At 36.4% G+C, this 12,630-nt stretch overlaps 1 protein-coding gene across 1 annotated transcript; it reads right to left on the reverse strand.

Moving 5' to 3' along the window:
• Positions 1-3,631: 3,631 nt before the first annotated feature.
• Positions 3,632-11,077, reverse strand: LOC110682685. The gene is made up of 3 exons (XM_021859015.1): positions 10,920-11,077; positions 8,093-9,189; positions 3,632-3,922 (listed from the first exon to the last, which is right to left on the reverse strand). The coding sequence occupies exon 2, from the start codon at positions 9,183-9,185 to the stop codon at positions 8,100-8,102; it is 1,086 nt and encodes a 361-aa protein (XP_021714707.1). The 5' UTR covers positions 9,186-9,189; positions 10,920-11,077; the 3' UTR covers positions 3,632-3,922; positions 8,093-8,099.
• Between the last annotated feature and the right edge of the window lie 1,553 nt (positions 11,078-12,630).

The following is a 12,630-nucleotide window of genomic DNA, read 5'->3' on the forward strand; positions in this document are numbered from 1 at the left end:
ATAAAACAGCCATTCTCCAAGTTAGGAGAAAGAGCAAGTGACTTATTAGGTCTAATACACACGGATGTATGTGGACCAATGAGTACACCCGCAAGACAAGGTTACCGATATTTCATCACTTTCACCGACGATTTTAGTAGATATGGCTATATCTACTTAATGTCGAATAAATCTGAATCCTTTGAGAAATTCAAAGAATTTCAGAAAGAAGTTGAAAATCAACTTGGCAAGAAAATTAAAGCACTTTGATCGGATCGAGGTGGCGAATATTTGAGCCATGAATTCGACGATCACTTGAAAGAAAATGGTATTCTTTCAGAGTTGACACCTCCCGAAACTCCTCAATGGAACGGAGTGTCCGAACGGAGGAATCGAACCTTGTTAGACATGGTTCGATCAATGATGGGTCTTAGTGAACTCCCTATCTCTTTCCGGGGACATGCGCTACAAACTGCAGCACTAACACTAAACAGAGCTCCGTCAAAAGCTGTTGAAAAGACTCCATATGAATTATGGACTAAGAAACCTCCTAGGTTGTCTTTTCTCAAGATTTGGGGATGCGAAGCATATGTCAAACGATTAATTTCGGACAAATTTCACCCCAAATCAGATAAGTGTTTCTTTGTGGGATACCCAAAAGAAACCAAAGGATATTACTTCTACAATAAATCCGAGAACAAAGTGTTTGTTGCTCGTGATGGTGTCTTTTTGGAGAAGGAACACCTTTCCAAAATGACAAGTGGGAGGAAAATCGAACTCGACGAAGTTCGAGAGAACGAGCAACAATGTCAACCTGATAAAACTGACAATCTAAGTGCTTTGGAAGCAGCTGAGAAGATTGGTCAAAATCAAACAGACAATGTAAATGCTCAACCGATTACCCTTCGTAGGTCGCCGACAAAGATCTCAACCAGACAGATGCCTCGGTATCGTCTTAACCGATGATCAGGACATTCTAGTCATGGATGGTGATGAGCCAGCGACATACAAGCAAGCTATGACGAGCCCCGACTCTGCAAAATGGCAAGAGGCCATGAGATCCGAGATGGACTCCATGTCTGAAAATCAAGTCTGGGACTTGGTGAATTTGCCCGAGGGTTATACACCCATTGGTTGCAAATGGATCTTCAAAGTGAAGACAGACAAGGATGGAAATGTATCGATATACAAAGCTAGACTGGAGGCAAAAGGTTATAGATAAATCCACGGGATTGACTATGATGAAACTTTTTCACCAGTTGCAATGCTAAAATCCGTCCGGATCATCCTAGCGATTGTTGCATATTACGATTATGAAATATGGCAGATGGATGTCAAAACGGCCTTCCTAAATGGAGTTTTGGAAGAAACTGTTTATATCGAAGCATGCTAGCAGCAGCCTCGCACATTGCACAGCACCACGCACCGGCCATCAGCGTGCTGGGCATGCTGGGCTGTGCGTGTATGCTAGCAGGCAGCAGCACGTTATGCGTGCTAGGCCTCGCATAGCAGCAGCGCCAAGCAGCACCCACCAAGCAGCAGTGAGGCATGCGTGCTGGCTGGCTGCTCATGCATTGCGGGCTGGCTGTGCGTGTGTGCTAGCTTGCTGGGTGGGCTGCCCAACCTTGGTGCTAGGCGCCAGCTGGAAGCCTTGGTAGCCAAGGCAAGCTGCCAACCAGCCACATGGAGGAGTGGTCCGGTTTTGTGAGTGGGGACCAATGGTTGGTCTTTGCCTTGGGGAGCAAGGTGGGTTGGTCCGCTCGGTGGTCCTCACCTTCTCCCTCTCCTCCCATTGCCACTTGTAACTTGTTGATTGAATTTCAATTTTATTTTGTTTTGATTAAAATAAAATAGGGAAAATTGCAAATCTCCCACATTGATTGATAATGGGAGATCAAGGTTCATTTCCCTATAAATACCCAAGTTTTGGGATTTAGGAAGAACACTTGAGTGGAACTAAAAAGGCATCTCCTTAGAAAAGTGAGAAAACCTTAAGTTCATAAAACTCTAGTTTTTATTGGTCAAAAGTCCCGACTAACCTTCGGGACTAGGACCGTTCGGGTCGGGTTCGTGGGTACGAGCCGTTGGAGACCTTCGCATTTGCGGGGTTCAAGTTTTGAGGTAAGAGCTCAGGATTGAGCGAAGCACGCGCCAAGGGTATGAATGTCTTGCTCTTCTCTCTCTTAATTGTTGTTTAATTTGTGATTGCATGCTTAGTCGCCTTAATTAGTGGGCGGGTCTTGGGCGGGTTTCTCTTCCGCGTAGAGTCGGACTCTACGAAACCCAACATAAACCAATATCAAATTGACACATAACATTTTTATTAATTACTTATTATTAAGAAAGGGAAAGAGAACGGCAGTAAGCCGTGACTAGTCCCTATCGCCAGTAGGCCAATGAAAACCACTAGGGGAATTCTAGAGATAGGATGGACAACAAAGGGCATTTTGGGAAAGGGAATGGGGGCCAGTCGGCCAATGCTAGAGAAAAAAGGAGCTAAAAGGGTGAGAAGTCAAAAGAAAGTATTTATGCAAGCGATGTGAGAAAGACCACCTAGGGAAGGATTATGAGGGGAACCTAGTGACTTGTCGTTATTGCTAGAAGTTAGGACACCGTGAGTATGAGTGTTTCAAGAAAGAAGTAAGAGTGTTTTTAAGTAAGGGAAGGTGAAAGAGCCTAGTACTCCTACCAAGCCACCCAGTCTAGTGGACCTGCACCTAAGGTTGGAACCAGTAGCTGAGCGGGAGGTGTTTCTAAGGGTCGTATGTTCGTGATGAACAACCGTGAGGCTGAAACTTCTTCTGATGCAGTAATTGGTATTTTCCTTATAAGTTCCTTGTCTGTGAAAGTTTTATTTGATTCGGGTGCAACCCATTCTTTTATTTCTAAGACCATAGTTGAAAATCTTGGGTTAGTGAGTCCTGAATCAGCTTCTCTAGATGTGTCTATTCCGTCTGGGAAAGTGAGGAATTGTTTTAAGTTGTTTAGAAGTGTCCCTCTTTCCATTTCGAGAGTAGAATTTCAGTCAGATATAAACTAAACATGATGCGAGAGCATCGACACTACTTTTGGTCCATATTCGACAAGTGTTGACTTGACAAGAGCAGGAGCTATTTGGGCTCGATTTGAATTATTTAGATGATTTTCTTCGTATGTGGGATGCGATTTAGGTTGCGTTTATTTTAGTTATTATCTTGTAATTTATCATAGCCTTTCATTTTTGTATAATCAAGATTTGAAGAGGTTTAGAGTTTTATGTCATGTACTAATGCCTCCTTTTAAAAGGAATTCTTTAATGATGTAAAAACGAGACTTGTTTTAACTATTGAAAATATGGGAGTTTTTCCCTTCATTGAGTTCTTTGTGATTTCTCCTTTGTGGTAAAATCTCAATCTTTATCAAATTTTGTGATTATTGAAATCTATGATATCTTCTCTAATCTTTGCCATACTTTGTGTTAGGCTTTGATTAAACCCTTGTTGCATCAAACTTGGTGATTGATGTGATAAAAATTTATCTTTATTATTTGTTCTCTCTCAAATTGCATCTTGAACATTGAAGTTTGGATGAAATTGGGTTTTTGTTGGCTATTTCATATCAATTTGTTGGTTGCTTCATATCAAAACATACGTAAAATTTAGGTTACTGCAGATAGAATAATGTATTTTGATGTTCAATAATATTTGCAAAAGCAAACAATTAATATTTTTTTAAATAAAACAATGAAACAGCGCATTGTCTGGACACAAAAACTAGTTAATTACCCATAAGTCATAACAACTAATTTTTTTCATTGTTATAAGATTTCCACGACTAATAACAATCTATCACTCATCACAAAAGGCAAACCATCCAGAATTCGAAATTGGATGACGATGTACAAGCAATAGGAGCAACTAATTTCCTCGGGACCAACAGATACTTGTACTCTTCCTCGAGACCACTGTGACAAGTAAAAATCATTAAGTGAGAAACTCGAATCATCAATTGCCTCAATTTCATGTCTCTATGCAAACAAACCAAAAAAGAATATACTTCCTCTGTTTCTATTTAGTTGACGTGTTTAATTTAGGCAGGCACACATATTAAGGAGAGGAGAGAGAATAATAAAGCAAATGGAGGTACACTAGTAAATGCAAGGTATAAAACTTACCCAAAAGGAAACGTGTCAACTATATATAAACTTCCTAAATAGGAATACGTGTCAACTAAAAAAAACAGAGGTAAGTATATTTGACAATAAGCCTCGTAATTCATAACCATGACTGCCATTGTCTTTCATAATGGGTAAAAAAGCTGCCCAGTTACCTCAAGAAGCCTTATATACAATTCAACTATCCTAAACAAGTTTCTAGGAGTAGCAGAAGCATCCAACAAGTAGGGTATATATTTTTGGAAAGTGTTTTCATCAATTACTACTTGGCACCCAGAAAACAAAATGAAAAGATCTACATGACTTAATCATAAAACAACCGCCACAAGTATGCATGAATGCATCTCATCTGTGACTCAACTAAACAAAGAACCAAGAAATCATCAAAACATATTTCAACAACATGAGCCAAGAAACATGGAAAAACCTACAAGCAGTAGAGCTCAAGCAGCTGCTGATATGCACGAAACCAGACAGCATAGCTCAGAATAGAATAAATTCCAAACACCTCGTACATTAAGGTAACAATAGAAAAATAATAGGGTTTGAGGTGTAACAAATAACAATAGAGCTTGAGATGTTAAATAGCTCAGCATAGCATTTTACAGATGCTATGCCCGAATAGCTCTGCATAGCATTTTGGTCATTATCATTTTAGTAATTATTGACATACCACTGAAAATAAAAACAAATCGTAGTGCAAAGATTTGTGTTCATCAACAGCTAAAGTTCTCAATGTTCAATGGGATATAGCATCTGATGAAGATCAATGACACTACAACCTGAGTTCTCATCTTTTTTTTTTAGAAGAAACCTGAGTTCTCATCTAATGCACAGTGTGTATACAAACAGTACACATATTACGCAAATTTCTTTCTTTTATTTATTATTAACATGGAACTATGAAAAGGGAAAAAAAATCAGAATTTAGACACTTGTACATCATCACTGTAGGCCCTTTCTTTCTGACCATCATTAGTTTCCGCAGAAATTGATGTGAAGTTGTAGTTACCCCTTTGTTGGGAAGTTTATCATCAATTAACCAAAAATAAACAAACTAACCCTAATTTTCACTCTCTTATCACCAGATCTCACATTTCTCTCCCCACTCTCCTCCCCTACTACCCATCCATTTGTTCCCTTCCCGCACTCTCTCCTCCAGCCTCATGTTTCCTCCAACAAATCACCTTAATTGGTAGTGGTTGGCCTGGGTGCTAGTGGCAGCTGTGGAGGTGAGCATGGTGGCTGCCTGTGCTAGGTTTTGTAAAGTGTTGGTGGGTTTGTTGCATATGTGAGTTAGAGGAAAATTGGCTGCAATTATGAAGTTAATCGCTTTTGCCTTAATGTGTGCCCTTAATGACCATAAACCTAAAGATAGAAAGAAGAGAGCAGTACTTTTACTATCCCTTGGACATATTATATTCAGTGCCCAACTTACAAAAGTTACCCGACAGCTATAAACTAATTTTAGCAATCCAAATCTAAAATCAAATATTCAAACGGGTATATAATGTTGACAGAAGAAAACATGGCAGTACCAAATTCATGCAACCTAGTAAACAAGAAAGAGACAAAAGCAGTGCGAAAATAAAAGGGTGTCAATGTAGATGCAATGTGAGGAAGATGATAGATCATCAAGGAAAAACCTACTTTATCATCTTCCTAGGTAACTGCAAAACAGTCCCATGACATATTAAATGCTCATCTAACATGTAACATCCTAGGAATGAAAAAATATAAGCACCTATTATATCAGGTTTTACCTTACCCAGGAACTCAACACCCAGTCAATTCTCACATGTAGGAGCAAGCAGCGTAAGAAGTCACAAACACCGTATAAAAGAAAGATAACTACCCCTCAAAACCCACCAGACAGCAATCTTGATACTGAGGATCGATCCTTGGTACTCCCAACCCACCCCTCGCCCAACCCAAATCCTCTTCCACCATTGGTCAAGTCAAAAAGTACTTAAAGTTTACAGTCGCTCACATTGAAAAATAAATAGTTACAAACACTGAAACACATGTGTGGCCTCTTGGCAAATCATAAGTTATGATCTTAAAATGCGCCTCTAGAACAAAAATCTGCTTCCCCCACCATAGCATGAGCTATGCTATGAACTTAATCAACAACTACAGTGATGCACAAAAGAGCATACAAAAAAGGTATACTCCCACACTTGCTTTCCTTGTTTAGAAAAGGAAAAGTTGTAGGCTAAACCTACTAAAGAGAGTTGTAGGTTAAACCTACTTTTTTGTATATGCCCTTGTTTATTTCAATTAGAGCTCAAATCTTCCTCCCTCGTTCATTTCTATTTCTTCTTATTATTGCCATTACTGTTTTCTGTGAGCCTAGTTGCAGCGGGAAGATCCGTGGTGGTTGAGTCCATCACAGAATAAGCTTCAGTCAAATATCTTATGAATTAACACATGCGAACAAGCACAACAAATAAGTCCTTAATAATTGTTAGGTCACATTTAGCCCTTTTCTAATTGAACAATGCAACATAGCACAAGCACAGGTTCTACACTATGAAGCACGATGAATGTAAGATTTGAACATAGTACTACATTAGCACAGCAGAAAATAGCCGAACACCATCATGACCTTCACAATGAAATATGAAAATTCTACACCTTCATAGGGCTACCAAATAACAAAATGATACAAGACTCGAAAACTAATCTCGCGTGCAAAATTTTTGGAACAATTATCTACTATATATTGTTAATCTATTAATTCTATTACAAGGAGCATTTCCAATACTTTAAACAGCTTACTAATAATAAGAAAAATTTAATCTTTTGTTCTTAAAAAAAAGTGAGAGTATTATAGTTGGTAATGGCTAGATCGCTCTAAAATGTAGCAATTTTTTACATTGTAAAAATATTGGATCTCCCATTGAGAGAATGATATTCATATACATTGTGAAAATTTTAAAAGAGTTGGATTGATTCTCCACATTACGTTGAGATTCATTCTACTATTGCAACATAATTTTTATTTACACATATTTGGCTTACATTCAATCAAAGAGGAATCCCGATATGTAGTTGAATGGAACAATCCTTCAACAATTTTTTAAAGAAAGATTAACAAACCTGTTAGCCCGTGCATCATAAACACTACTGAATAGTTTGTTTTAATAGGCAAATGTTTTGTTTCTACTTTAAAAGACGACATACTTGATTGATCCTCCCATTAAAAAAATATTTTACAAACAATTTAACCCACTGGCTAAATACTAGTTGTTAATCAAGTGGGGACAATTTTATCAATTATGTACTAAAATCTTCCATAATGACATTTGATTTATGAAATCATTAATAGCCCTACTTGAAATACATGATCGGAATTAGAAATGGCTAGTACAACTAATTGAAAAGTTTAATTATTTAATTTCTTTTAACACCCAAAATTTATTTATAAATAATAAATAACAAATCTTTTAGAGAACAAATCATTTACTCCATTTGCATATACTTACTATGAATGAACGGGAAAAACAAGGTTAAGTGAAAAAAATTAAAAATAAAATAATAAAAATAAAAAAATAAAATAAAAAAACTGTTTATCAAAAGATTTTAATAATTATGTGTGAACTTATTACTTCCTCTGTTTTTTATTAGATATATCACTTTCTAAAAAGGGAAGTTTTAATTTCGATGCATCACTTTACTTTTTAGTTAATAAACTCTACCCTATCACATGGGTCCAGTTTTTTCTTTCTATGTATCTCTCTCATCATAAATTGGTTGGAGTCAGCAATTTTAAAAGTGATGCAACTAATAAAAAACGGAGGAAGTAATTTTTCACTAAAGCTAATGTTTTAACGTATTTTTTACTTTTTTTAAACATCAATCCTGATTTTAATACTTAAAAATTCTCTATAATACCGCACGCATCGCATGCACAAAAAACTAGCAACATGTTAATAGACGGAGGGGGGAGAAGAGTACCTGCTTGCTAAACAGAGAGGAAATGAAGCACCTCGTAAGTCTGCGGAAGTTCAAATGAGTAGGAGTCGCAGGCCTTGACGATTACGGTTTCACTAGTGTCTAGCACTTTGAACTTGAAAAAGACAATTTCGATAGTAGATACAGTAGGTGCATTATCTACGGGTATCCAACCAGCAAAGCACAAATTATTGTTGCCTAAATGAAGCATTGCATCGAAGTGTATCCTTTCGACATTCATATCAACTTTGTCCTTAAAGCACGAATCCCACCGGACGTTCAACCATTTTTTCTTGGCTATATGAAATGCACAAAGAAGAGATGGGAATTTATGGCAGTGAAAGTATATCACACCATTAACAACAGCGGCAGAATCAGCCCAAATTGGGAAATCAGGGGTGAGACATTCCCATGTCCCAATACCATCAACATCAACAGGAGGAGTGAAAGCATACAGGGAAGGCAATGAAAGGGGACCACCATAGATGCGCATAAGAATGCGATTGTTGGAAGGGTCAGGAAGTACAGGAATAGACACACTACAACCGACAAGGCTTGTAGGGATAGGGCTGATTAGCTTACAGTGGCCAACGGTAGGGTCAAGAACCTCGGGCGCAAGGCGATTAGATCCAAAGTTGTAAATCTTGCCAAGAAAGCTAACATAGTTGAAAGAAGTGCAATCCTCAATGAAGACAGGAGATGGACGCCACACTGCAGCCTCATCAGACATGTCAAGACTAGAACCACCAAAGTAGTGTGTACGGTTGGATAAGGGAGATGCAGATTGGAGTCGTTGGATGAAAGGTGATCGTGCTATAGAACTTGTCACACCTCCCACTAAGTAGATGCATTCATTCAAAGACACCATGGCATTTGTAACCTCAACCATGATCAGTGAAGGAAAGCAACAACGAGTCAATTTATTCTGCTTCAGATCCACCGAGTGAAAATCTACACATCCAAAGTAGAGGCTTTCAGTTCCATCTTCTAGTCTATCCACAGGCGGCCTTTGAACGTTCAGTGCCAGCATTAAAATCCTTTTTTCCTCTCCTTGGCCTCTTCGTGATCCGCTACTCTGCTCTATTTCTATCTCCATATCCCTATACACCAAGCAGCCGATAGGATAATCAAACAAACTGGAAACTTACCCTTTAGAGAGAAAATTTGACAAACTTAAAAAGAATTAACATGGAGTTTAATGCATTTATTTCTAAAATCAAATATTCATTAAGCTACTAGAAGTTTGGAAATCACAAATTCGAAATATGGGCATATGGTAGCAGACTTTGCCACTTCATATATCTGTATAATTATAAACCTAAACTAGTTTTTATAAATAAAACAGACTGAATTATAAGAGTATGTGTGAGGGAGGTGGGGAGGAAAGCAAAGAGCATTGAACATGGCATATGTAGGGAATTACATGATACACGTCAGGTGGGGATAAATCAAGAAACAGTCATACAGTCCTAAAAGTGAAAGACTAAGCACAAGCAAGCAACCAACAATATTTACAGGTGCAATCAAATGAGCATAACCAATAAGAATCCCGACTCTCCTTTTATAAGCCTATAATGATGTATGAACCCACCAGAATCCCCTGCCTTCTTACTATTGAGTTCATATAGATAGAGGTCATCCAGTAGAATTTTTTAATAAGGAAAAATTCATGGGAATAATCCCACCTTTGGGCCATTCGATTTTAATAATCCCGCCTTTGGATTATTTTTTAATAATCCCACCTTTACCCCCCGATCTTTTTAATGGTCCCAACCAGTCACGTAACCTTTTATAACAGGTTACATGACACGTGGCGGCCTGTGATTGGTCAAAAAAAAACCAAAAAAAAAACAAAAAAAAAACAGAAAAAAATTAACAAAAAAAAAAAAACAGCCAACCACCAGCCCAGGCCAGCCCCCTGCCGCCGGTACCTGCTCCGGCAGGCGCGCCGGCGCCTCCCTCCCCTTCCTCTCCTGCTTCTCTCTCTCCTCTCTCTTCCTCCATGATCACTCCATCACAACCACCACCAGGGAAATGGCCGAACTGAACTCCCCACCCACGTCCATTTCCGTCCCGGCAGCCACTCCATTACCCTGCCTCAGCCCCGACAACCACCCCTCCCCCTGCCCCACCGCCGAAACCACCCACATCTCAGTACAAAATTGCCTTTTGGCTTTCATTAACTAGTGTCTTGACTTTTTGTAATTCAAGTATAAATCTCAGTTTCCGCTCTCTGTAATTCATCTTTGTTTAACTAAATTAATTCATTCTGCTCACCTACCCACATCCCTCATCTACCCTCCTAAAAAATTATACTTTTCTGAACCTTTTTTATTCTTTCATTAGCAAATTAATTACCCTTGAAAAAGAGCAGATTTCTTACAAAGAGTGTACAATTTCAGTTTTTCTTTGCAATTTCAGTTTTACCCTAAATTATGGCTCATACAATTATTTTGGGATGAAAGAAAGAAATAACTAAAATGGGAAAGAGAGATTCATAATTTGAGAACAACAAGAAAGAAGAACAGCATAAGTCCACAACACGAGCAGGCCCGTACCTGAGGCAGGGCAGGAGGGGCGGCCGCCCTAGGCCCAGGGAAAAGAGATTTAATTTCATATTGAATTATCTCGAAAAATATATAATTTTAGGGATATTTGATTCAATAATCAAATTACGCTCATAATTTTCTTTTCTTTTGGATATGATGTTTCATAATCTAAAAAATTTACGAACCCTAAATTTAAAGCACTGATAATTAAATTAGATTAGATCAAATGTAAACCCTAGATTGTGAAATTGATGTGATGATAACAACAACAAACAACTTACCTTAGAAGCTGCTTCAATGGGGGATACAAGAATTAGATTCAATGGAGAACGCTTCAGTGGAGAACGTTGAGTGCGCTTCAATGAAATAACTCAGAGAGGTAGGAAATAGGAATGGAGGCCTTTAAAAGCCATGACCCCCGTAGTTATAATATGGGTTGATAAATAAATGGGCGGATCTTTATATGATTATCAGATGGGCTTTATAAAAGTTTTCAATAAACATATTTTAAATAATAATAATAATCTAATCTAATATATATAAATAAAGTAGGCATTTTTGGAGAGCATTCGGAGCGCCACGTAAGAAATATACTTATTTCGACCAATAAGAAAAAAAATTTGTATTTTATTTTTGAATTAAAAAATTATGTCGCCACCTAGATAAAAGTAACTAATTAGTTTGATATATCTAAAATTTTAATGCCACGTAAATTATAATCAACGAATTAAATTATTTTAACGAAAAAAATAAAGTAAAAATATAGAAAAAGATAAATTTATTAATTCAATACTACGAGTATAAGGAATCCAAAAAAAAATATACTAAAAAATATTTAAATGATAAACGCTTATAATAAAGTTTGATACCTATCATTATAAGATAAATTTTGATAGTATTTATGATAAGAAATACAAATTGTTCGTTAATTATAATTAAATTAAAATCTGTGATACCTACCATTTTTTAAATTGACACATCATACGACACAAACAAAATTTCGTATCAATAAAAAACCCCATCAAGCGGATTTTGTGTTAGTAATTTTGTGTTAATTTTTGGTCATCAATGGCCGGGTAATTTGTAGCTTAATTTTTAAAATCCTATATTTAAATTAGTATTTCTAATTATTACTTACATTGTATTAATTTGGGATACTCAACGCTTATATGTTTATGTTTTATTTACTAAATGTTTTTTTACATGCAGATCTAACACATCATACGACATAAATAAAATTCGTATCAATACAAAACCCCATCAAGCGAATTTTGTGTTAGTTTTAGGTCATCAATGTCCGGGTAATTTTTAAAATCTTATGTTTAAATCTATATTTGTAATTATTAGTTACATTGTATTTATTTAGGATACTTAACGATTATTTGTTTATGTAATGGCATACGATTAGATGTTGTATACTTAATATATGGATGGCTTTGGTTATTTTTGGAGATGATGAAAAAATTCCAATGCATAGATTTGATTTTTATATCGCAACAATTTTTCATTTATTGGTAAATATATTGAATTATTTTATATAAATGTAAAGATTTAATTTGTATCAATTTCAGTTTGGCTAACATTTCACGGTTCAATTTATCCATTAATGTAAAAGATATGGTAAAACAATGAATAATGATTTAGGATTTAAATTATTAAAAATTTATCATTTCACATTAAAGATTTTATATAACGGAAAAAGATATCATGTTTACAATTTATTTATATTTAATATATTCATTATAAATTACAGTAAAAAATAAATATTAAACTTTTGTAATTTTTTCCGAAATTATAAATACAATAAATCAAATAATTAAAAATCTTAGATGAAAAAACCGTGCATCGCACGGGCTTCCATCTAGTAATAATATATAATGAGCCTATTCAAAATTCTAGACAATGTGGTTGATGACATTCATAAAATGTTGAGCCGTTTTTGGTGGGGTCTCACTCGAGCTATCGTAAAGTACATTGGCAGAATTGGGATAA

Source organism: Chenopodium quinoa, unplaced genomic scaffold, assembly GCF_001683475.1.
Source record: "Chenopodium quinoa cultivar QQ74 unplaced genomic scaffold, ASM168347v1, whole genome shotgun sequence".
In the NCBI taxonomy this organism is placed as follows: domain Eukaryota; kingdom Viridiplantae; phylum Streptophyta; class Magnoliopsida; order Caryophyllales; family Amaranthaceae; genus Chenopodium; species Chenopodium quinoa.

Bases quoted from the DNA above. Each gene is read 5' to 3' on its own strand.
- LOC110682685 (XM_021859015.1), bottom strand. From the start codon at position 9,185: ATGGAGATAGAAATAGAGCAGAGTAGCGGATCACGAAGAGGCCAAGGA.